At 47.0% G+C, this 23,528-nt stretch overlaps 4 protein-coding genes across 5 annotated transcripts in view; all 4 read left to right on the forward strand.

Annotated features, from left to right (window-relative positions):
- The first annotated feature begins 126 nt into the window (after window positions 1–126).
- On the forward strand, window positions 127–2,413 carry LOC148316599 (uncharacterized). 2 transcript variants are annotated; one of them, XM_088286293.1, is made up of 2 exons: window positions 127–461; window positions 729–2,413. In XM_088286293.1, exons 1-2 carry the CDS (start codon window positions 309–311, stop codon window positions 1,128–1,130), a joined length of 555 nt encoding a protein of 184 aa, XP_088142419.1. In that variant the 5' UTR covers window positions 127–308; the 3' UTR covers window positions 1,131–2,413. The 2 variants fall into 2 exon arrangements, with proteins under 2 accessions (XP_088142419.1, XP_088142420.1); XM_088286294.1 differs by having other exon boundaries at window positions 127–446.
- Window positions 2,414–2,782: 369 nt separating this feature from the next.
- On the forward strand, window positions 2,783–8,048 carry btbd9 (BTB domain containing 9). Its single transcript, XM_088286947.1, has 11 exons — window positions 2,783–2,947; window positions 3,589–3,793; window positions 4,096–4,459; window positions 4,526–4,793; window positions 4,933–5,152; window positions 5,408–5,527; window positions 5,605–5,714; window positions 5,777–5,966; window positions 6,128–6,235; window positions 6,330–6,408; window positions 6,502–8,048. Exons 2-11 carry the CDS (start codon window positions 3,606–3,608, stop codon window positions 6,691–6,693), a joined length of 1,839 nt encoding a protein of 612 aa, XP_088143073.1. The 5' UTR covers window positions 2,783–2,947; window positions 3,589–3,605; the 3' UTR covers window positions 6,694–8,048.
- Window positions 8,049–8,576: 528 nt separating this feature from the next.
- LOC148316601 (AN1-type zinc finger protein 3-like) lies at window positions 8,577–13,706 on the forward strand. Its single transcript, XM_088286149.1, has 6 exons — window positions 8,577–9,163; window positions 10,617–10,657; window positions 10,941–11,150; window positions 11,228–11,293; window positions 11,364–11,543; window positions 12,076–13,706. The coding sequence occupies exons 1-6, from the start codon at window positions 9,096–9,098 to the stop codon at window positions 12,228–12,230; spliced, it is 720 nt and encodes a 239-aa protein (XP_088142275.1). The 5' UTR covers window positions 8,577–9,095; the 3' UTR covers window positions 12,231–13,706.
- Window positions 13,707–14,404: 698 nt separating this feature from the next.
- Window positions 14,405–23,528, forward strand: part of galnt14 (UDP-N-acetyl-alpha-D-galactosamine:polypeptide N-acetylgalactosaminyltransferase 14 (GalNAc-T14)) — a 32,901-nt gene continuing 23,777 nt past the window's right edge. The window contains exons 1-2 of the mRNA XM_088286147.1: window positions 14,405–14,996; window positions 18,728–18,897. Of these exons, the coding sequence (XP_088142273.1) occupies window positions 14,829–14,996; window positions 18,728–18,897 (338 nt within the window). The 5' untranslated portion in view covers window positions 14,405–14,828. The remainder of the gene's footprint in view (window positions 14,997–18,727; window positions 18,898–23,528) is intronic.

Genomic DNA, 23,528 nt, shown 5'->3' on the forward strand with positions numbered 1-23,528 from the left:
GTCTGGTTGCGGGATAACGAAATTATTTTGAAGGTAGCTAACGGCGCTCGCCATTGGCGCATTACCGTAATGCACCGTGAAGCGCATTAATAAAAATCGCGGCGGAAGTTAGCTTGACCGCTGTACGTCAAGCTAGCGGAAGAACTGACGGAAGAACGCGGAAGTGCTCGATCGCCTCAACGGCCTGTTGAGCTTCAGCAATTGCTGACGACGTTGGACTCGACCTGCCTCAGGCGACCGGGTTAAGATATGCCGATTGTGCGACGAAGCTGACGAACGCCTAGAAGAAGGAGAAGAAGACGCAGCAGATGTCGCTGCTGTTGTTGCACCGTCGCCAACAGAACCCCCCGAGAAGCATCTGTTTGTCCATCCACAACAACAACAACCAGAAGAAGAGGAGCACCGGCTTCCCCCTTTTGGACCAGCCCGGCCGGACAACAGCCGTCGTCAGCAAGAAGGAGGTAAGTAACGCAACAATTGAGCTGTGCTACCCCTAATGTCACATCTCGCTCACAAATAGTGGACTGACTGTACACTGGGTCAGAACTGCATCAATAACTAAAGTGTTAACAAACGGTCATAGTTGAAACACAATCTTATTGATAATGGAAACGTGACCTGCTAATAATCTCCAAATGAAACCAATTCATAATTGACACGTAAGCGCAACAATAACAAAATCTCATTGATTGTTTATAACCACGTGGTTGTTTTTGTTTTTGTGGTAGATGCTGAGGTCCAAATGCGGTCGCCTGGAGCGAGGTCCTGCGCCGCCGGCCCGCATGCTCCTGAGACACGAGCAACTCAACATCGCCGTCCATCACGGGAACGCCCGGCGACTCAACCTGAACCCTGGCCAGGCTCCGCACAGAAAGGGCAGCAACAACGTTGCCGGTAAACCTCGTTTTGAGCACAACAATGCCAAGAATGTGGCAGAGGGCCTCAATAAACACGGGGACGACGGCGACAAGGTGTATGCCGGCGCCAGGTTCAGCGAGCCGCCCTCGCCTAGCGTCCTGCCCAATCCGCCCAGCGACTGGGTCCGAAAGAACCAAAGTCCAAAACTCAAAAGCAGAGAACTATGGAGCGACCACTTGAAGTCGCTTCTGAAGGTTGAAGGTGAAGCGTGATTGCAAAGCCGGTTTGCTTGAGCAGAAACTTTGGCGGCTTCACACCTTCCGATAACCAAACCACGCCAGCATTTGTGACGATGACCTTCGACACAAACGGCGCAATGAGTGGTTCCGGCTTCCCAGTCTCCCCTTCCAAGTCCGCAACTGCAACCAGGATTGTGTTTTCATTGGAAAACCACTCAAACTATTTCCACATCCATGCGTCCATTTTCTTTCACGCCCATGTGAGAGTTGCCGTTGATCCGAGCCTACCGAGCTCCACCCTGGCTTGGTCGCCAATCCACGTCGGGGCGCATGTTGACCAACAACATGATGTTCGACAAACGGCAAATTGGATGCATTTAGTTGCCTGCACTGTTTAGACAACCGTTGCGGATTTACGCCTTCAGATGACATGACGCCGGAATCGTCGTCCGTAACAGCGACAACAGCTTTCAATGCAAAAAAGGACTCGTGATCTTTTTTTTAAGTAGGAGAACATGCAAACTCCACACAGAAAGTCTGGAGTTGGAATCAAACCCACAACCTCTGCACTGTAAGGCCATCGTGCCGCCCTACCTGAACTATGTTATCGTATTAATTTATTTCAAGCAAATGTACTCAAAAGCTAAATATAATTGAACTGTACTTAGGCAGTAATTCTTTCATGCACCACTAGAGGGAGCCAGTTTACAGCTGTGATCTTTCAGATAATTAGATCACCTCAACATTTGGATGCACACGAGAGCAGGAAACATCTGACATGTTTGCACTTTTTTCCCCTCGCTACAATGCACATTTCTTCCAGACTGGTTGAATGTACATAAACTATTTTTGTATTCCCTTTTGAAAAATTCGACTTTTGTAACTGAGCTTTTTTTTCCCACTGCAAAGGAGGAAGAAACCCGATGTTACTGCTAGTGCGATTAGATAGCACTTTGGGACATTTGAAGCCTTGTATTTATTCGTCGATTCTTCATCAGAGAGCCTCACAATCTATTTTGTCATCTACATTTCATGTGGTGTGAATTCTTTTGACGTTAATTATTGTGATAAAAATAAAGTGACTTGTTGGACCTCTTTAAGATGTCGTTGAAGATATCGAGAGAGTCGCCTCAAGGCTGGGATGAAGATGTCCTCATCTCCATCGTGTTCTTCCCATAGCTTCTACTCCCATGCAAAAAAGAAGTCCCGCATAGGTGGCTGTCTTCAGAGCCATTTGATTTCACTCAGGACAGAAGCAGCATTCTTTCAAAAAAATGTCTGACAACTTCATTGTGTCAATAAAATATTTGCAATTATTTGTGGCTGTTTCATAAACTATGAAATGAAATATCGAATTCAAGTCGGATTGTGGCAGTAAAACCTCAATTAGAATAAAGAAAATAACTATTTGCTTCAGCATTCTTTAGAAGATCGTTTAGGGTATTTTAAAGCCCATTTGGCGCATATTAATGACAAGACACGTTTGGCTTTGAACACTTTATTGAAAATTTTATATGAACACCCAATTATGCAGACAATTATGACGTAACACAATGGCCTAACATAAATATTATATAAGGTACGTTGTCTTGTTAGTATTAAATAAAAACAAACAAATAAAACATAAGGCGTTGAAATATAAAATGTTAACACGTTGAACGGTCCGCTGGTGACTCGGAAGTAGTTGCCCATGACTCGGAAGTGCTTTCGTCTCGCAGTGATGTTGTTGGACTCTTTGCCTATTTGGAAGCTTTTGCTTTAAACGCGGCGGTGAAGCCAACGTTTTTTGTTCGTTTGCTCCTTTTGGAAGCACCTTTGAGCACTCGAAGAGTTCGTCTGCGAGCTGCTTGGTGAGTCAAACTCGCCGCAATGGGCGGAAAAAGGCTTTTGGCGCGCGTCGCGTCGTCGGGCTGTCAAATGTCCGACAAACAACACGAACAGACAGAGACAGAAAGAACGTTGTTGCCTCAGCTCCGTCGTCAGCCGCAAATGTTGCATTTTATTTTTAAAGGCAAGGCTTAGCAATATCTATCTATATATATTTATATATAATTTCGTCGAAGAATTAGTCACTAATAAAATAAGTAATTCTTATCCCTTTATTCTAAAACAGGAAACTTCCAAAGTGGCAGTGCCGAAAATGCAAAAGCAAATAAGCAGTTGTTTTCAGAAATAAAAGCAGATCTAATTTAAAATAGAAAAAAAACACTAAGGTAGTCCATTTTGAAGTTGAACAAGTTCTCTGGAAAATAGATACATTCTCAAAATATTTGTCAACTCATTTGATAATTGATGATTAATTGTTGCACCTCTACGTTTACAAGCATGCCATTAGTCTGAGCAGTGCAGGTCAGCAGAGATCCTCTTTGAACTACAGAGGCAATCAGACCTGTTTTCAAACATCTCAAATGAATGACGTAAATGGAAGTAGCCTGGCCGGCTTGCAGTCTTGTTTTCCATTAGCTTGTCCTCTCTGCTTCGCCGTCGGCAGGTGGCCCCGGCACCGGCATGAGCAACAACAGCCATCCCCTGCGGCCGGCGGCCTGCGTGTCAGAGATCGACCACATCCACCTGTTGTCGGAGCAGCTGGGCGCGTTGGCGCTGGGCGAAGACTACAGTGACGTCACCTTCATCGTGGAGGGCAAGCGCTTCCCCGCGCATCGTGTCATCCTGGCCGCCCGCTGCCACTACTTCAGGTATTGCATGCAGACAGTATTTAACTGTGGAGATGCTGAAAGTCTGAGATTTTGAACAATTTGAATTTCAACAAGGTCTTGAAGCCATGAACTTCTTATCAAAATAGTTATTTGTTTTTAAATGTGGTATCCAAAAGAACACAAACATTTTTATTTTATGTCAAATAAGAATTTTTTCGCGTGCTATATTGTCATGAAAGGCAATATTGTGCAGGCCTTAAAACTATTGCAAAGTGTCCATCAATGTTAAAGAAAAAAGGCCACCGCAAGTAGATTGTTTTGCGTTTGTGCGTGTGCGGCAGGGCGCTGTTGTACGGTGGCATGAAGGAGTCTCAGCCACAAGCGGAGGTGAGCCTCGAGGAGACGCGAGCGGAGGCCTTCTCCATGCTGCTGCGCTACTTGTACACGGGCCGCGCCAGCCTCAGCTCCGCCCGCGAGGAGGTGCTGCTGGACTTCCTGGGCCTTGCCCACCGCTACGGCTTGCAGCCGTTGGAGGACTCCACCTCCGACTTCCTACGCACCGTCCTGCACACGGGCAACGTGTGCCTGGTCTTCGACGTGGCCAGCTTGTACTCGCTGAGTGCGCTGGGCGCCGCCTGCTGCTCCTACATGGACAAGCATGCGCCCGACGTCCTCAACTCGGACGGCTTCCTGGCGCTCTCCAAGGTGAAAGTTTAAAATGAACCCGAGCCGCAACCGGCGGGGAAGCTGACGCTTGTTCTGCGTTGACAGACGGCGCTGCTGACGATGGTGCGACGCGACTCGTTCGCCGCCGGCGAGCGCGAGATCTTCCAGGCGCTGTGCCGCTGGTGCCGGCAGCGGGGCGAGAGCGGTGAGACGCGCGAGGTGATGGCGGCCGTGCGGCTGCCGCTCATGACGCTGACGGAGATGCTGAACGTGGTGCGGCCCTCGGGCTTGCTCAGCCCCGACCACCTGCTGGACGCCATCAAGCTGCGCTCGGAAAGCCGCAACATGGACCTCAACTTCCGCGGCATGCTCAGTCAGTGCAATTATCCTCTCAGATATGTTCAGAGCTGCGGACCACACCCCAAAGGGTTCTGGACCTCAAAAGGCACACGTTGTTGTTTTATTCCGCAGTAGACGACGACTGAGTCACCGGCGGTCTTCTTGTCTTTCAGTACCGGAGGAGAACATCGCCACGATGAAGCACGGCGCTCAGGTGACCAAAGGCGAGCTGAAGTCGGCGCTGCTGGACGGGGACACTCAGAACTACGACCTGGATCACGGCTTTTCCAGGCACCCCATCGAGGAGGACGGACGGGCCGGCATCCAAGTCAAACTGGGACAGCCGTCCATCATCAACCACGTGCGGCTGCTGCTGTGGGACAAAGACAGCCGGTATTGCGCCTCCATGATACAAACATCCTGTGTCTCGGTCGGTAGTAGAAAGTGTGTGTCACCCTTGTGAGAAAAGATGATGACGTGAATAGCAAACGGAAAAACAACTCTGTCGTTCAATTCGAGCCTTGCGGTGGATATGCATCACTCATGCCGTCACAAAAAAAAAAAAAAAGTTATTTTATTTCTGTCATTTTTGTTCAATGAAGGGACATGTAGTGTGATCTGATCCAAGTTGTTGTGTTGTGACGGCAGCTCGTATTCTTACTACATCGAAGTTTCCATGGACGAGCTGGACTGGGTTCGCGTGGTGGACCATTCCAAGTATTTGTGCCGCTCCTGGCAGAATCTCTTCTTCACGCCTCGAGTGTGCAGGCAAGCCTGTCTCCGATTCACCTGCGTCTTGTCCGCTTGTTTCTGCTCTCGTAACACCGCGGCACTGCTTTTTGTAGGTACGTTCGCATCGTGGGGACGCACAACACGGTCAACAAAGTTTTCCATCTGGTGGCCTTTGAGTGCATGTTCACCAACCGCCCCTTCACCCTGGAGCAAGGACTGCTGGGTGAGTCGCGGGAACACGCGTCTCGCTCCCGTCGCACATCGTCACGTCTCTCCTACTCGCAGTGCCGGGCGAGAACGTGGCCACGGTGGCGGCGTGCGCCAGCGTGATCGAGGGCGTGAGTCGCAGCCGCAACGCCTTGCTCAACGGCGACACGCGCAACTACGACTGGGACTCGGGCTACACCTGCCACCAGCTGGGCTCGGGTGCCATCGTCATCCAGCTGGCTCAGCCTTACTCCATCGGCTCCTTAAGGTGAGCGCCGAATCAAGTTGACAGTAAAACAGACGCAAAAGAGAATTCAACATTTGTAGATTTGGGCTTTTTCATTTTCTTTTTTTTTTTGAGGAATAATTCAGAAAAATAATCATTTGAAAGCACATCTCTGTTGATTGTGCTCACTGGTTTGTGCGCAGGCTCCTGCTGTGGGACTGCGACGAGCGCTCGTACAGTTACTACATCGAGGTGTCCACCAATCAGCAGCAGTGGACCAAGGTGGTGGACCGCACCCGGGTGACGTGCCGGTGAGGCCAGGGAAGGCGACGGACGAGCGCGCGGAAAAATGCATGCGTGGCTTTTGTGTGCTAACACTTTCCACGTGACCTCCTTGTGCTGCAGATCCTGGCAGAGTCTCAAGTTCGACAAGCAGCCGGCCTCCTTCATCCGCATCGTGGGCACGCACAACACCGCCAACGAGGTGAGCCCACGTTGCCGTCAATGCGACTCGTCCGTATACTTTGAAATTGCACCGGTGGCTGTGACTTCCTTTTCACCATGTCATCCCCCGCAGGTCTTCCACTGCGTGCACTTTGAGTGTCCGGCCCAGTCGGACACGGACTTGAAAGAAGGTGGCCCGGGCCCGGACGCCTCGGATTCGTCCGCTGCCTCCTCGCAGCCGCCGCGACCTCAGCGGCCGTCGCGCACGCACAGCCTGGTGCCCTCGGGCTTGTCTTCAGCTTCCTCCCAGGCCAACCACCGCTGACACCGCCTCCGCCACGCCCCCTGCTGGAGGCCGTTGGGAGAACTGCCGTTTTTGCACAGCCGCCGTCGTCGTCGTCTTGCCGTCATAACTCGTGCTGCTCTTTCGTCGCCTCCATGCGCCTTTTTTTCAAACCTGCTGTCTTCCTGACTCGTTTGATACGTTTTTTTTTTTTTGTGACTTGCTCGACTCTGGCTCGGCTACGACTTCCTAACAAATGTGATCTATTTTGAAGAAAGCAGGAGGCTATTTTTGCAAGGCATTTTTATGCGAACGGCACTTCATCCCATGATGATGCATTTGCCTCTCCAACCAGCCCCCACTTAAGCGTTCTGTGACTAACAGTTTGACCCTCGCCCCCCTCTCGTCCGTACCGCAACAGAAACCGGACTGAGATCCACACGTTTCTATCCACTAAAGTTACGTACCTGCTGCCGAGGAAAGCAATAACGTTGATGACAATTGGGGCTGAGGGGCTCAGACCAAATCATTTGCGCAAAAAAAAAAAAAAAAAAATAACAAACTTGACAAAACACGAGCAGCTGCTGTTGGCACTTTACGAGACTCAAGTTGCGGAAATAAAGCTTGCGTCTTGAGTCTTTTGACTGACAAAAGTACTGGAGCTCCTAATAGTATGTTCAATGAACGTGTGTGTGTGTGCGAAAAATGAAGATATTGGAGCGGTTGCACTCTTCGTTTTTTTTGTTTTGTTTTGTTTTAGCACATGTAAATATTGTCTATTTGTTCTGAACTATGGCTGCAACTAATGATTTCAATGAGCGATATAACAGATTTGCCATAAATATATAATTTGCAACGCTTTATTAAGAAAACAAGATATCAAATTGACAATGTGGAAAATGTACAAACATAATTGACTTTTGGTCCATAACGTCCGTGGGAAAATAAGCAAATTTTTCCAAAGTTAAAGAGTCTATTTGCAATATTTTTGTTCCAATAAAAATGCAGGACTCGAGAATGTGAAGCTCGACACGGTCTCTAAACGAGGACTCGATTATCAAAATAGTTGTCCATTAATTGTTGCATGTCTCTTTTGAACGTACTCCCTTGAAGCAATCCACTTGCCTATTTATTAGGAACCCTGAGATTTTGATCCTGAGGATTTGCACAGTGAAATCTTTTTGAGCGGTTGTGTTTGTCCCATGTTCTGTTCTCCAATGTTTCAGTCAATCAGGCCTTGTATCGTTCTCTTTGGAAATGTGCTCCTTTGATGTTTGCTTTCCTGTACAACGTCTGTTGACGTTCCACTCGGCTGCTCCAAAGCAGAAAGATGTTTTGGTTTTATTTAGTTAACATCCTCCTGAGTGTCAAATAACACCTTTTTTTTTTGCCACTGACGTTCTTCTTGCTTTATTGTCCAATTTAAGAGCAGAATGCTTAGCAGCAAGGTCACCTCATCTTTATTGTGGTAAAGCGTTGTTTACCTCTGAAAAACTGCCTTTTGAAAAATAGAGTGGATGAAAAGACAAGATTTTCCACATTATTGATTATAATGTGGGGACCGGTCTCTAAAGGTGACTGAATGTGCAGATTTCATGCTTGCATGGATGATAGACGTTGATTCGTGATGAAGCCAACAAAAAAAGTAACCTGGCTCCCAATGAGGACAAACGGTTAAATATTTTAACTGCAATTTTCATACAGATGACCATAAAATGCATCAAAGATCGTCACCATAGCATCAATTTGAGTAATTCGCCGAATTAGGAGACAAGATTACAAAGTTTGGGTTCTTATCGTTTTGAAATTGTTGACTGTTTAAGCTCAACTAGCAGCCGTAGACGAACACCATTTCTCAAAAGATGTCGCATTGTTGCCCGACATGAGCTCATTTGTAGTCGCCTTGTCCATTTTTCTTGTCCACTGTTGACATTTTTTGGTGTTGCTGGACGCGCTTCCGGCCCAGCTGGGTTCAGCCCATGGACGCGTTGACGGGAGGGGGTTGTCCCTGGGCCGGCCTCGCCGAGTCGATTTATCTGCTCTCGCCGAACGCCCTCCCACGGCTACAACGTCGCTTTAAATCGCTTGTTTTTTTGTGTGTGTGTTTTTTTTTCCCGTCGACGGAAGGCTGGCGAGTTTTTCGACGGATTGTGGTTGAACGCTTATCAGCCCCCCCCTCGCTTGTTGGTCGTGTCGAACGTCCACACACGTCCAGCTGATTGCATTGAGTGCCTTTCAATTATTGCTCTTCAAACGCAGCACCACATTTCAGCGGCTCGCCTTATCACCTTTTCCCGGGGATTGTTCAACCGGGCGAGGGTCGTTTTTCCCCCCCGTCTGCGTCGGTTTATTTATTTTTTTATTACTTTTTTTGAGGAGCTCCAGCTAACGAGCAGGCCGCAAACTCATCCCCGGCCTCGCGTAGCGTCCCGCGGCCGGCCGCCATGGGCGACACCAGTGAGAGAAGCAAGCCGCCCGGCCTCCCTCCCCGGTGTCCTTGTGGCTTTTGGGGGTAAGTTTGATCCACTCTGTCGCCTCGCAATGAGACCAAAGTGTGTGGATGAAATCTTTCCAACGGACTCAAGTGGCCCATTGTTGTTGTTCTGTTGAGCAGGCCGGCGGTGGGGGGTTGGGAAGTTGCCGAAGAAATCAACCTCCTGCCTGCCAATGTCAGCCGTTGGAGAACTTTTTTTTTTTTTACCCGATCGGTGTCTGGACGGCTTTTGGGTGGCGTTCAAACTCAAAATTGCGAGTTGACGTGCCCACGTCCAACATGATTTATCGGCAGCAGCAGCAGGTTTCCTTTTAAAGGCAGCTTGGCCTGTTGCTGCTCTCACAACTTCCACTTTGGACTTGGGAGGGGAAAAATGCTTACTTGACTTATAGTTGCGCGTCTAAAGGTCTCAAAATCCCTTCAATCGTAATTTAATATTTGATGTGTCACGTCAAAAGTGGATGTACGGTTCGGTTCGTTGTATACCGGATATGATTCACAGCCTGCATACGTCATCAAGCAGCAGTTTGAGCCGTTCGCTCGCTTTTATGAATTACTCAAATTATTTGTGGCAGTCATGACCAGATGTAGTCAGCCATCTTTAAACTAATAATAAATTGTGTGAATCTTGTGGGAAATATGGCAGCATACCGTAGCAATCCTTACAGTATGCAAGGCTGCCCCCAAGCGGTTATTCGGGGAACTTCGCTTTTACTGTACATGGTTACTTCTCTTTTTTTTTTTTTTTTTTTTTTTTTAGCCTTTTTACATGACTGAAGAAAAAACGTTTGTCCCATAAAGCATAGCTGCAACTGATAGATTTTTTTTTAAATTTATTAATCCATTTTAAAAAAAATTATTCAGATCCATCAAATTTAGTAAATTTAATTCCCTTTATTTTGGGCATGTCTTCAAATTGAGGAAGGGGGGATGTCAGTTGGATGGAAGGCCCACCTGTCACCAGCAGGTGATGTGTGTTTATGTTGTGCACTCCCTTGTGTCAACTGCTCCACAGAGGAGCTTGCTCACGTGCAAAGTTCACTTGTACCGTTGTTTTATTTGGAAAATTTGCAACTAACAAATTTAGTTGCTGTGTCACTGCATGCCACCTTAGTGAGACTTAAAAAGGTGGAATCATTTTTCTGAACTTGTTAAGGGGATGCTTGCAATTTCAGAACGTCCATCACTTTCCGTGTTAGTATGAGACTTATTTTTTTAAAACGCTGGACTGAATGGGAATTCACCCTAAAATGGCTGCTTCAAACCAAAATGGATGACTTGCTGTTGTGCTTTGGGTCTTTGAAATGTTTTGCTATGTCTTGTTATGAAACACATGTCCGTCAATTTTCATATCAATTGGTTCATACCGGAGGCTGAATTGGATTTATTTATTTTTTTTTGAAATGACATATTTTAGTGAGACTAAATATTGACAGTTAGACACAAACCACAGCGTTTTGTTTGTGTGCAGGTCCAGTAAGACCATGAATCTGTGTTCCAAGTGTTTTGCTGGTAAGTGAATTCAACCTCCTTTCATGTAGCTTCTGTCGCGCTTATTTTCATCAGGGTTGCAGCTGAGGTGAAGCCATCTGCAGGGCACATGTAGACAAAAAAAAGGACTGGTGAACACATTTAGGATGATTTAAAATCAAGTGAACCAACGTGTAAATGCGACAAGCCGGCGAAATCATCCGACTGCTCCCATCTTCTGTTTTTATAAAGTGTCTTAAAAAGTCAGAAATTCCTTCAGCGATTGTAAAAATGAAAACAACAGCGACGACTTTCTTTGCTGCAGATATCCAGAAGAAGCAGCCGGGCGAGGACAGCCAGTCGGCTGTCTTCACAAGCGGCAGCGGCGAGACCACCTCAGCCGCCGTCAGCACCGCCACCACCAACAAGAGTCCGTCTATACCGTCGTCAACCTCATCGTCATTGTCCCCGCCCACCGCCACGGAACCGCCGGCCGCCGAGGAAGCCTCGCCGTTATTCGCCGCCTCCACGGAGGGTAAGCGCGTGGCAGGAACTGAATTTGAAACTTGATAAACATCCAATACACAAGGGTGTCTTCGCTGCCGCTTTCAGGCGCGTCATCGACGGTGACGGCGCAGGTGACGACGCGCACGCCTGTGAAACGTCCTCGAGAGTCGGGTACGTTCTCCTCCTGTCCGCCGAGCCCCGACCCGGCCAAACCACGCTTAAACCTTCGCTTCGTTCACAGCCTCCACTTTGGAGGGCGAGGCTACGCCGGAGAAGCGGCCGCGGGCCGAGGCCACAGAAGATGAAGACGGTGGCGAGGAGGTTGCGGGCAGCACACCCAAGCAGAAGAACCGCCGGCGATGCTACAGCTGCCAAAGCAAACTGGAGCTGGTGCAGCAGGAACTGGGCTCCTGTCGCTGTGGTTGGTGCACACATCACAATTTGCAACATGCCAAAAAAAAAAAAATGTTGGCCTCTCTCAAAGCCACACAACGGCTGCCATTTTGGACATGTACCCTTGAGACTTTTTGGTGGGTCTGTTCACGATAGACACGTCTACCAAATTTCATGTTGCCAACTGGCTTGGCAGCATAATAAAAAAAAATATATAAATATTTAATTTAAAGGATGCTTGGGAAGGGCCGAGTTGTCCCTGAATTGTTTTAGTTTTTTTATTTATTTAGTTTTTTTTTTTTGGGGTGAGTCAACTCATGACAGAATCTAGCTACCAAATTTAATGCTGCTAAATTAAACTGGCCTTGGGGGCTGAATTAAAAAAAAAAAAAAAAAACTAAGAAAAAAATGCTAGAAGCCATGGAAATGGCCGCGTGAAAGCAAAATGTCAGACTTGCTGTGCGTTTTTGGGTACGTCTCCTTGAAGCTATTTAGCGGGTCTACTTTTGACGGGCTGTCCGACGACGTTTTGTCCTCATTTCCCTTTTCGCCGTTTGCAGGCTACGTGTTCTGTATGCTGCACCGGCTCCCCGAGCAGCATGACTGCCTCTTCGACCATTTGGGTCGCGGGCGGCAGGAGGCCGTCCTCAAGATGGTCAAGCTGGACCGCAAGGTGGGCCGCTCGTGCCAGCGCATCGGCGAGGAGTGCTCCTGATCGGCCGCGCCCGCCGAGCAACGCAGACGTGTGGCTGGACGGAGGTGAGAAGGGAAAAGGAGGAGGAGGAGGCGGAGCCACTTTGGACCCGGATGCTGCGCACGCTCTCGCAGCCTTAAACCCCCCCACCCCCCCAACCTCGCCCCCCTCCCTTCGGTCTCTGGTCCACTCGCATGAGTTTCATCAGCCACAGGAAGTTGCGCAGAACTTATGCCGCCTTCTCTCTCAGGTCGAACCTGCCTTCCTCCTCCTCCTCCTCCTCTTCTTCACTTGTTTGGCGAGCGGCATTGTATTCGCCCCCCTTTTTGAACCGGACTTGTGCTCATGGACTCCAGGAGAACACAACCCCATCTGTGTCGTCGGTGCGTGCGCGCACGTGAGAGCTTCCTCTTCCTCCCCACGATGCTCGGTACTTAGTTCTTCCTCGCACGTCGCAGGGAAGTACGACTGAAATGTTTTTTTGTTTTTTTTTGGGTGGGGGGGACGGAAGTTATTCGCCAAAACATGGCCGCCGAGCCCCTCAAGTCATCACGTGACCTCCTCCAAGGCTTCTGTTAATTTATTTGATTTTTGGGGTTGTGTTTCATGGCTGCAAATTAATCAATGGGGTGTGGTTTGCACTTTTCTGATTGTGGGGGTGTTTGTTTGTTTTGGAGCATTGAACTGAATCTTTTCTTCCTCCTGTTGAGTTGACGCTCGCTACACAGGCTAATGCTAGCGTCTCAGCGCGTCAAGTTGTTCCGGGCTGGCGTGTTGAGCGGTTTTGTCAGCAAAATGACGTGACTATCAGTGATTGGGTCAACAATGGTCTCTCCCTGTGTCTTTGCGGAATTTCGTTTCGATTTGGCGCGCTACCAAATTTCATGTTGCTCATTGAAACTAATGCCAAAAAAAAAAAAAGCCAAATTGAGCATAAATTACCCCTTGGAAGCAAAATGCCGGGCTTTCTGTGGCTTCAACCAAACTTCATGATACCATTTGAAGACTGGCTTTTGAAAGACAGCCACCAAAGCTCACCGGAATGAGTTCCACACGGCAAAATCAAACTTGACCACTCAAAGACTTTGTGGCGTTCTCGCTCTTAATCGGCGACAAGATCCCGTCGCGTTTGCACAAGGATGCGTTTCTGTCAGCGTCACAATTCGATGGAGAAGCGACAGGAAAGCTGAGCCACTTCTCAGTTGGTCCTCTCGAAGCGCTTCCTCCACCGTGGAGATTTGCAGCGGCCCAAAGGGAGAAGAAAATGTCAGTTGTTTTGTTTTTGAGTGCTGATGACAAATGGAAGAAGAAAATATCTTTTGTGTACCTTTTTAAAGCAAAATAATTATTTAACCATATATCAGTTTGAGTTACTTACACCCGAGCATCTAGTGGCGTAGTTTCAACGTATTAAGAAAAAGAATTTTGTCCTATTTTTCTCCTTTTTAATTTTATTGTGTTGCGTTTTCTGATGAGGAAATAAACTGGATTAGACGATGTGGTTTGCTGTACTTTCTTGCGAGAAAGCGGCCCTGATGCCTTTTCACAATTTTGATGTGTGACCATGACCAAATGTCAATTGGCCTTACTATGAGGGAAGAATTCACTCCTGTTTGCTCACAGACAAGTTGGAAACTTGACAATGTTGTTCCTTTGCTGAACACTAGAGGGCAGCAGAGGAGCGCCTGGTTAACAGCTTTCGAATTTTCTGCTATGAACCATTCTTTTTTTATTGATCCGCAATCAAATTTCAAACGATCAATGCCAGTTAAGGTACATGCTGTGAGTCATAAAAATCTATTTCAAAATCTGGCTATAATTCGAGGCTGGGAAACGTTATGCTGAACCCTCCTGTTATGTTCCGAGTCAAATTGACCCGTTTTAAAGTTTGAAGAGCTAGGAAAAATACTTAAAAGTATTTTATCAGGCTGGCTAACATGATCGATGTATCAGCCCATAATGCGTTTGAACAAATTGACCCCGGAACATCATTGCTGTTCCTGAGAAATGAACATAATAGGAGGGTTAAAGAGTCTCATTTATTTTTAAAAGACACGGCCAAATCATTTATCAAGTCGAAATGTGTGTGTCGAATAGTAAAATGATGCATTTGACTAGTTTTTACTAACCCTCACACTCTTACGTTCCTCACAATACATCAACCAATTGGCTTCCACGTGCGGAGGAGGGAGGAGCTCTCGTTTTTTTTTTTTTTTTGTTTAACTGTGTCAGACTGATTTTTAAACTTCCCCATTTACCCCATTGTGTTTTTCAATGTATTTTATTTTATTATTATTTTTTTTGAAGAACCTTCAAATACTTGTAGTCGATTGCGTCGGAATCGGCAGGTGGCGCTCTCACGCAGGGAAGCAAGCTGGCGCGCGCGCACGCTGATTACCAGCGGCTGACGCGCACGCTCGCACGCTGGCAGGCTGGAGTCGCTCACAGCTCGCCAGAGTTGAAGGAAGCACCAAGTGGCGAGCTTCACTTCTCCTTCGTTTTGTCGGCGCGCGGGGGGACCGAGGGCAGGATGAGCGCGCGGTGGCGGCGGCGTGGTGCTCGAACGGACTCGGCTCGGCTCCCGGCGGGCGGCCGGCGCCGCCGCTACTTCGGCCGGGAATGAAGCGCACGTGTCGGCGTGCGTCGGTGGCCGTGGCGGTGCTGGTGTGGCTCGGAGCGCTCGTCTACCTTCTGTTGTTGAGCCGCAGGAGGCTGCCCGAGCTCGGCGTGGCTCCCGGCGTTGGTGCCGCGGACGGAGCTGGAGCTGGAGCGGAGCAAAGCAAACAGGTGAGACACACCGACATACCCATTAAAGCACGCACTCACCTGCTTCACGCGCACTTGCTTGACAGTTTTCCCGCCCATGTGATTGTTTGCGCGTGACTGCGCATGCGCCTGTTGATTGGTGCGGCTGCTGTCTCGTGGGAGCACCTGTGGCAAAATATGACAGTTGCTTTTCATGGCCTACTTTGGACACTTGGCTTGGTGGTCTTCTATCCCGTAAGAGAAAAGAAAAAGGCCACAAAACCCTTTTGATCTGATTGCTGCAAATTTTGTCTATTTTACATTATAATGTCTTATACAAAGTCAATGAACTGCTATTTCTACATGAAACTAACATTTTGAAAACTTTGGAAAAAGACACTTATTGAAATTACACCCATGTTCACTTAATGGCAAACCTAAACTCATTCTCTCCTGTGATGATTTAAAATGATAGTCAGAGCGCTCATTGGAAAACATTACCTCCAATGTCTTACGTAAACCATGCTCATTTTTGAGTGAGACAATATTTTGACATCATAAAATATATAAATGTTTTTAAAACGTAAAAAATGAAATCTGTCCATCCAAATTCAATCCGGATCTAATCTAGATTTCACAACTGGCACCAATGCAAGAGGTAAAATCCTATTCAACATGTTGACTGTGTTTATTAAGGAAATATCATTTGTAAACTAACGCCAAACCAAGTTTAATCCAGATCTGATCCAGATTACTCAAATAGCACCAATGTAAACGCAACACGTAAAATCCATTCAACGTGTTGACTATTAAGTATGATAAAAATGTGCTATGTGTAAACTATAAAGTCATTCCAAATTCAATCCAGGTCACTGTTGTTTTTGGCAACCGCATTAGTTTTAGTCTTAGTTTTAGTCTTTTGGACGAGAGTGCTGATTGTTTTTTGTCGCTGTCTTTGATAGATGTAGTCCGGTTTTAGTCAACAAAAACTCCCAAAAAAGGTTTTAGTCCACTTCCTGCTTTCTCGCTGCTACTTTCTGTCTTTTCTCTCCTGTAAAGGCAACATCGACACATGCGTGCGCTTACGCGCGCCAAAGATTATTAATGTTCTTGTTGGTTTGTGTCATGCTGGCTGCAGCCATTGTTCCACAATGCGAGCGATTCAGCGGGCGCCTGCGAGGGAAATGACTTTCGGAGCAGCTGGAAGTGGCTCCTGCAGAGGGAATCACAATAGCAAGCAATAACCAGAAATATGGAAAGAACATTATTATAATAAGCATAATTCCAGCTCATACAGCTGACGAGAAACAATCTTTTGTAGAACATGCCTTGTTTAAAAAAAAAAAACAAAAAAACAAAAAATCGAATTATAAACTCTCAAGCAGGCAGCATGATGAATTAGTTGTTGGCTCACCCCACATCCCAAAAATATGTGAGCATGTCAGCGTCATAAAAAAACATTTTCGGTTGCTGTGAATGTTGACGTAGCACGGTGATAGGCCTGCGACCGGTCCTTTTTGTTTTACTGATTTGTGCTCTTCTTAGTTTAATTCAGTTTCGAGTTCACCGATGAGTTAGGATGACCTCACCAGCACCTGTCACACCACCATCGTATAAACCCGTGAAAGTTTCGTCTTTTTTTCCCTCCACTGTTTTTAAAGTGCCTTATAAATAAAGTTGAATTGAGAGTGTGTGTGTGTGTGCGTGTGAGAGAGGCTGCGGGATTGAGCCATCCATCACGTTGATAGCGAGCGCAGGATAAAAAGAGAAGACAGAAAAGTGGCATCAAGATTACAAGGAAGTGTGAGAGATGAAAGTCCAAAGCGAAGGAAGGGAGACAAAGATGAGATGCAGGATGGGGGAGGGGGGGTGAGCGTCACTTTCAGTCGACAGCAGGGGGCGCTGTTGCATGAAATGGCGTAAAATGGCCGCCTTTGGAGTGGTGGGCCTCGGTACAACGCAAAGCGTTCCTACCAAATCATATCCAAAGGGATGCGATTGGTTGAGGAGGCGATTGCGCAACATCTGGATGCGTTTAACCTCGTCAACACCTCGCCCCAAATATTTCATTAACATCTTCTTTAAGTGGGAAGCATAAAGTGCATTGGTGCCCGCTAAGCGCAAAATGGCTTCCCATCTGTCCACGCGCGCACACACACACACGCACCCCCCCCACACACACATTGAGTTGGAGTCATGCCTGCGCTAAAAAAAAATAAGCATTATAAGGATTTTATAGGTGATGTGAACGTACAAAAAGTGCAGGCGTTGTTTGTTTTCCGACCCTCGGGGAATGAGAATGCCGCTGAATGTTCTGAACTCCTGCTTGCTGGCGCTATAAATCACTAATGACATTTAATGTCGGTCGTGTTTGCTGTTTCCTCGTTAAATAGTAATGCAACAGTGCTCAAGATGTCAAATATGTGTGTTAATGTGTGTGAGGGTGTGGGGGTGGGGGTGTGTGTGTGTGTGCGTGTGTGGGGGTCACAAACAAAGATGAATGGCGCAGCTGGAAGAGAAAAGCAATATCGAACCTAAACAAGCGTCACTGCTGCAGGCACACACGCACACGCATTGTCTTAATCAATGTCTGCGCGCACGTGTGTGTGGGGGGGGGGTGTGTGTGTGTGTGTGTTGTGTACCCAGTTTAAGCCTGCACTGGAGACAAACAAACACCGTGCTGCTCTGCTGGAGGAGCAGAAGGTAGAAATCAATTTACACAAGCTTTGCTAATCAGCAGTTGGCCAAAACCATATTTTTGTTGTGAGAAACTTCGACGTAATTATATAATTTTTTTTATATTGTCACACCTTAAACTGTGAAACAAAACCAAGGAAGGCCTTTCAACGGCCTTTAAACGTACTCTGTTTCTAACCTACAGCGTGACAAGCTGATATTCGCCTCCTGAGCTTCATCTTCTACTCAAAAGCTGTGCTGATCACAAATCCAAAGCGATGCGATGTCGCCATCTACGTGGATCTCTTGGTCATTACACTTCTTTACGAACATGAATTTCACATGCAAGAGGGGCAGATTTCGGCGCAGCCGTTCGGCTCGTCGTCACTTTGCTGACTCATTGCAACATCGTCGTGCGGGGGTGTGCGTGTGTGTGTTTGAGTTTATGTGCCATGATGATGATGATGATGATGAATCATCACCGGGTGGTCTCGGTCCAAACGGGACAGATGACAACAAGTCACAGTGGTGACCAATCAGAGGCCTTCTGGACTTTGTCTCCTATTTGGGCGTGCGACACGCTTTGCAACTTCCTTTTTGTCGTTTGTCATTTCCTGCCACCTTGTTCATCTTTGCTTTGTCTCCTCTTTCGCCCATTTTTCTCTTGTGCTCGTGTTCTTCACGCTTCGTTGTTACCGCTGTCCTGGGAATGACTAGACGTACGCGCGTGCTCATACACACACACACACACACATGCGCACGCCCAGCCCCCCTAATGGGCCCATTTAGACAAAGTGTGGCATCAGCAAGTGTGCGACTGAGCAATGTGGGAGGAGACCAACAGGCCGTGCACAATGTTCATGTCGCTTGTTTCAGCATCCTAACAGTCTGTCCAAAAAACCCCCCAAAAAAGACCAAAAAATAATTTTGTTTTTTCTCCTGACATTTTTTTTCCCCCCAATTTTTTCTTGGAAAAATATTTTTTTCTTTATTACCTGACCCAAAAAAGTTTTTTAAAATTTTGTTTTTTTATGCTTTTCGAAGAAACAAAAGTTTCAATGATGTGTTTTTCATGCATATGTGTGCTTTCCGGGCAGCTGTCAGACAGCGAGTGGGATGACCTGCTGGACGGCTTCGACGAGCGCAGCTACCTGAACGCCCGCCGCTGGCGTCCTGGCGACGACCCGTATGCGCTCTATGCCTTCAACCAGCGGGAGAGCGAACGCGTCCCCAGCAACCGCGCGCTCGGCGACACGCGACACAACAGGTGCGTGCAAGACGAGAGCAATTTTTTTTTCCATGGGTGGGGGTGTGGGGGAGGTTAGTAAAACAATTTTTTTTATTTATTACAAACAGAAAAAAAAAATCCTAACTTCTGTGTGTTATAAACCATTCATTCATTTGACCACTAACTGTGCAGCAACACACGTAGACAGACAATTAAACAGTAGTCACACTCGTACATTCTTTATCCTCTGTGAATAAACTGAGAGAGGAGTTGAGGCCGCTGAATGTCGCAATCCGATACATAAATGATGCAGTAATGAGGTCTGTTGCGATTACTGGCCAGATGGGACGTTGAAAGATGTTGGGCTCCGTCTACTTCCTGGTGGGATGCCAATGATGTCGAGGAACATCTGTCGGAACGTGGCGCTCCTTCAGTGTGTATGCGTGTGATTCCGGTAAGGGCAATTCTGACGTATGTCGGCAGGAAAAAAAATTGAGAGGAGCGTCGGAGGCTAGTTTGCGGAATTAAGGGTAGGCGAGTGGGGGAGTTGCGTGTGTGTGTTGATAACGCTCGTTTATCTTGCCCGGGGAAGATGATGATGCGTGTGCGTGCGTGTGTGATCTATGTCTCAGTAATTGTGAAGCTGGCAAATTTCAAGCTGGGGGGTACTTGATAACCCCGCCGCCCTCTTCAAAATGTTGTTCAACAGCCTTTCTCACACTTTGGTAGCCACGCCCCCCTTCACCATGCAGAATACGAGCAAACCGCTGGTTGGCAATGCAATACAGTGAAACCTCACTTTTCAAACATTTTTTTTTCCACAAAATTTGGACGTGATTTTCAATCCACACGGTTGTCAAAAAAAAAAAAATAAGTCACAGCTCGAAAATTACCGATTAGTAGTCGATTAATCGATGAAGTCAGTCAAATCCTCATAATCATTGAAAATGAGAAAACATGAATGAATTTTTGCTTCCGATTCAAAAGCGGGCAGAAGACGGCTTTTATTTTATTATTATTTTGCCGGGGTATCGAAAACGATCCTTCCGGGAGAGCGAGTTGGAACAGAACTGCGGCTGCTGCGGGTCAGATGGGACGATACCGAAAGGGATTAAGGGGGGAGATGCTGAGAGCACAGATAAAGTCTGCGCGCGCGTGCTAGCACTAGAGCCAGCGCTGTGCTATTATCTCAGTGAAGTGGAGCACCTCCCTCAGCGGGGAAGGGATCCAAGCAGCAAGACAATGAGGCGAGGCACGCCGAGAGCCAACATGGCCGCTGACGTGTTGATATGGCAACCGCATTAAAAAAAAAAAAAGAAATTCAACCAAATGTTAGCGCTTCTTCATCATAAACAAACACGCATGCTAATGGCGTCAAGCTTTGGAAACTGGCCCCAAATGGCCGCGGCGTTCCAAGATGGCCGACTTCCTGTTCAATTTGGTGCGTGGCTCCTTGAGAGTTTAGGTCTGTTCTGATAGACATGGGTGCTTATTTTTTTAAGTCAGTGAAACTGGTAATGGTTCTGCGCCTTTTTTTCTAACTTTCCTCTCCGGCCGAGAGGCGGGGCCTGTGGCTCGCTAATGAGCTTATCGGCTCGCCACCCGCTGATCGGCGGTCGCCACGGAGGCGCGACTGCTCGATAAGCGCCATCAGCCTCCTCTCTGTGTTCGCCTCCAGTCAGCAGCGCGCGGTCCAAACGGGCCAATTAGCGTGATTCGTCGCACGCCCAAAACGACCTCGTCCGCGTCTCCTTGACAACAAGGATCAGCCAGTCAAGACGTGGCCCCGTACGCTTGCTTCTCGCGCGAGACAAACTTCTTTGGCGGTCAAAGGGCCAACGTGCGCGAGTCGATGGAGTGTGAGGAGCATGTGAAGGGGGGGGGGGGCAATGAAATTGGTCAGTGTGAAGAAGATGAGGTGATGCTTAAAGATGATCATCAGGATGCTGTATTTTCTTTAAGTTCTTTTTAACTCCCGTGTGCTTCACTGGGCTCCTTCCGATTTCTAAATGCAACGTGAACAGTGAGCATGACTCTTAATTTACTAACTGAAGCATACCGCAAGAGGGGCCCAGCAGTCGGGGAGATTCGCACCCCCATGTGGCCGGTGCCGATAACAGGCCAAGAACAGGCGCTCGGGACACACTCGGTCCTCATCTTGCATCCAAACAAGAACGTGTATGTGTGTGCGTGTGTCTGTGTGTGTACTGTATGCATGCGATGTGTCCAGGACATAATTCAGGATTACTTCTCTCTCACTCACCAACACTCCTGAATCGTCCTCACACACACGGCTAGTGGAACAAAATGTGAAAATGTAAATGTTTTGGACTTGCGCCGTTAGTGATAAATGAGGGTTAAAGGCCACGCCCTGAGAGTCTCTTCATTTGCATGCACAAGAGTGTGTGAGCGTGTGCGTTGGTCCTGCCAGGCCTGCAGGCAACCAGGCACCGTGCCCTCAGCTGACATTATTTGTCTGCGCGTGTTCATGCCCAGGTGTGTGTCTCATCTACACTGCTTGTGTGTGTGTGTGTGTGTGTGTCTGTGTGAGCTGTTGATAATGCTTGCCTGGCACTGATGCCGTCGCCCCGTAGGCAGCTTTGGCTCAACACAATGAGACAGCACAACCCGCTGCAGTTTTTTTTTTTTTGTTTTTTTGAGTTTGTGTGTGCGTTGGTGTGTGTTTGTTAGATTGTGCATCTACAAGTGTGTGTATAATCAGACAGGTGATTCTTCTGATGCAGCAGACCATGTCGCTCTTGGAGAGATTATGTTTTCATTGCATATTGTCGATTTTGTGTGCGTGTGTGTGTGTGCGTGTGTGTCACACGCGCAATTCTCCATGCCAGCATCTGTGCTGAGACGCTGCTTTAAACTGAAATATTGCTTCATTCATCACCCAGCGGAACACATGCACACACTGTCAGCACTCTCTAGGGTGCGCGTGTGTGTGTGGATGCGTTTGCGTAGTTGCATGTGTGTGTATGTGCACGTGTGCTTGCAGTCCATGTACGGTTGCCGTGCCTCCATGTGCATTTAACGCGTTTATGTGAACAATTGGATTTGAATCACGCATTTGTGCGTGTGTGTGTGTGTGGATGAGATGCTTTGTATTATGAAACTCTATTTCTCGAGGTTAGGCAAAGGAAAAAATATTTTCGATTGCATTTAAAAACAAGAAAAATAGAAAAAAAAATAAGTAAGAAGAAACTGTAGACTGTCATTAGTGTAGTGCGCCAGTTTCTAATTTATTTTATTTTTTTCAGGCTTACTTTTTTACCCATTAGATTTTTTTTATAACATAACGAATATTCCTCTGGTGCAAAAAAAAAAAAAAAGTCACTCTGTACACTGAAGTGTACAAAGATTGCGCAATAGCCAAATAAATCCATTTCAAATGAATGTGTATTATACTCATTGACAAAAGAACAAAAATGCTTTTTCACGTCCAGTCAAAATTTATTTCGGAAATTTCAGCACAGAGATATATTGAACATACAGGCGCACACACGTTTTTGTTTATATGCCGATGATGTAACTGTGGACACCGTAAAAATGTACTGCTTCATTCTTTGAATGGGAGAAAGTCACGCCATCTGGTGGACATATTATGCCATTGCAATCCAGTGGTGAAATGGTTAACGTTAACGTAAAAAAAAAAAAAAATTATGAAAAAAAAAACTTTCTGAATGCCATTTCAATGTTTTTCATTTTGATATTTTCATGTTGTTATGCAAATGAATCTCTTCCGGCAAAGTGGACACGCAGTCATCCAAACAAGAAAAATCCAAGCGCTAAATGTCACCCAATGTCCCTCGGGTCCGGCTCGAGGCTCGACTGCGTTGGCTTCGGCGTGCCGACGCACATGAGAGCCAAACAGAAGCGAGGCGTTGACTCCACTGGAGTCATCATGATTGTAATTAGCATTATCATGCCTTTTAAATTATGCAAATGAGGTTAAAGCAGCGCTTTACTTCTCTCGCTGGCAAAAAAGTCAATGAAGAAATTAAAAAAAAAAGAAACCTGCATTTCAAGCGGTCTGCTTTGTGAGGAAGCTTTGAATGAATGTTGAGCTTTAATGAGCGTCGGGCCGAGTGACTTTTAATCAAAAACTACAATTAAGTCCAATCATTTATTTTCTCTCTTTGACTGCAACACATTCAACAGTAATGAGACACTTTGCACCGGAACGAGCCAGCGGCACAATTAAAAAAAAAAACCAAAAAAAAAACCACACACACATCCTCAGAGGTGATGGATGAGAAAAGACCTCCGCCAAAGGGGGGGGATCCCCAAGCATCCAATTTAGGGCGGCAACCAAACGACGGTTGATCGCAGGTGGTAGTTAATTATTGCAAATTTAATAATTGCAAATCCGATACATAATTCTCATTATTAATCTAGTCAACTGATTTTCGATGACCGCATGTCTGCAAACCGATTAGCGATCGGTTGCCGTTGGACACCCCCAAAGGAAACAAGCGGCTCGACATTGGGCTTCAAGGCATCGCTAGACGAGCGCTGAATCACAGATCAAGTGCGTGCGTGCCCGAGCACGACTCTGATGAATGATGCAAGCTACCTCGAGCGTCGTCATAGCAACTAGCCAAAAGGACAAAGTGTAGCAGCCAGGTATGTGAAGGCCGTCCGTACGTACGTCCCCGCTGGGG

Source organism: Idiotropiscis lumnitzeri, chromosome 21 (genome assembly GCF_059441095.1).
Source record: "Idiotropiscis lumnitzeri isolate Australia: NSW breed Sydney's pygmy pipehorse chromosome 21, RoL_Ilum_1.0, whole genome shotgun sequence".
Lineage (NCBI taxonomy): Eukaryota > Metazoa > Chordata > Actinopteri > Syngnathiformes > Syngnathidae > Idiotropiscis > Idiotropiscis lumnitzeri.

Excerpts from the sequence above, each read along its gene's own strand:
- LOC148316599 (XM_088286293.1), top strand. The coding sequence starts at position 309 with ATGTCGCTGCTGTTGTTGCACCGTCGCCAACAGAACCCCCCGAGAAGC. Across the intron at positions 462-728 it reads CCGTCGTCAGCAAGAAGGAG|ATGCTGAGGTCCAAATGCGG; the intron begins GTAAGTAACGCA and ends TTTTTGTGGTAG.
- btbd9 (XM_088286947.1), top strand. The coding sequence starts at position 3,606 with ATGAGCAACAACAGCCATCCCCTGCGGCCGGCGGCCTGCGTGTCAGAG. Across the intron at positions 3,794-4,095 it reads GCCCGCTGCCACTACTTCAG|GGCGCTGTTGTACGGTGGCA; the intron begins GTATTGCATGCA and ends CGTGTGCGGCAG. Across the intron at positions 6,409-6,501 it reads CGCACAACACCGCCAACGAG|GTCTTCCACTGCGTGCACTT; the intron begins GTGAGCCCACGT and ends CATCCCCCGCAG.
- LOC148316601 (XM_088286149.1), top strand. The coding sequence starts at position 9,096 with ATGGGCGACACCAGTGAGAGAAGCAAGCCGCCCGGCCTCCCTCCCCGG. Across the intron at positions 9,164-10,616 it reads TGTCCTTGTGGCTTTTGGGG|GTCCAGTAAGACCATGAATC; the intron begins GTAAGTTTGATC and ends GTTTGTGTGCAG. Across the intron at positions 10,658-10,940 it reads GTGTTCCAAGTGTTTTGCTG|ATATCCAGAAGAAGCAGCCG; the intron begins GTAAGTGAATTC and ends TCTTTGCTGCAG.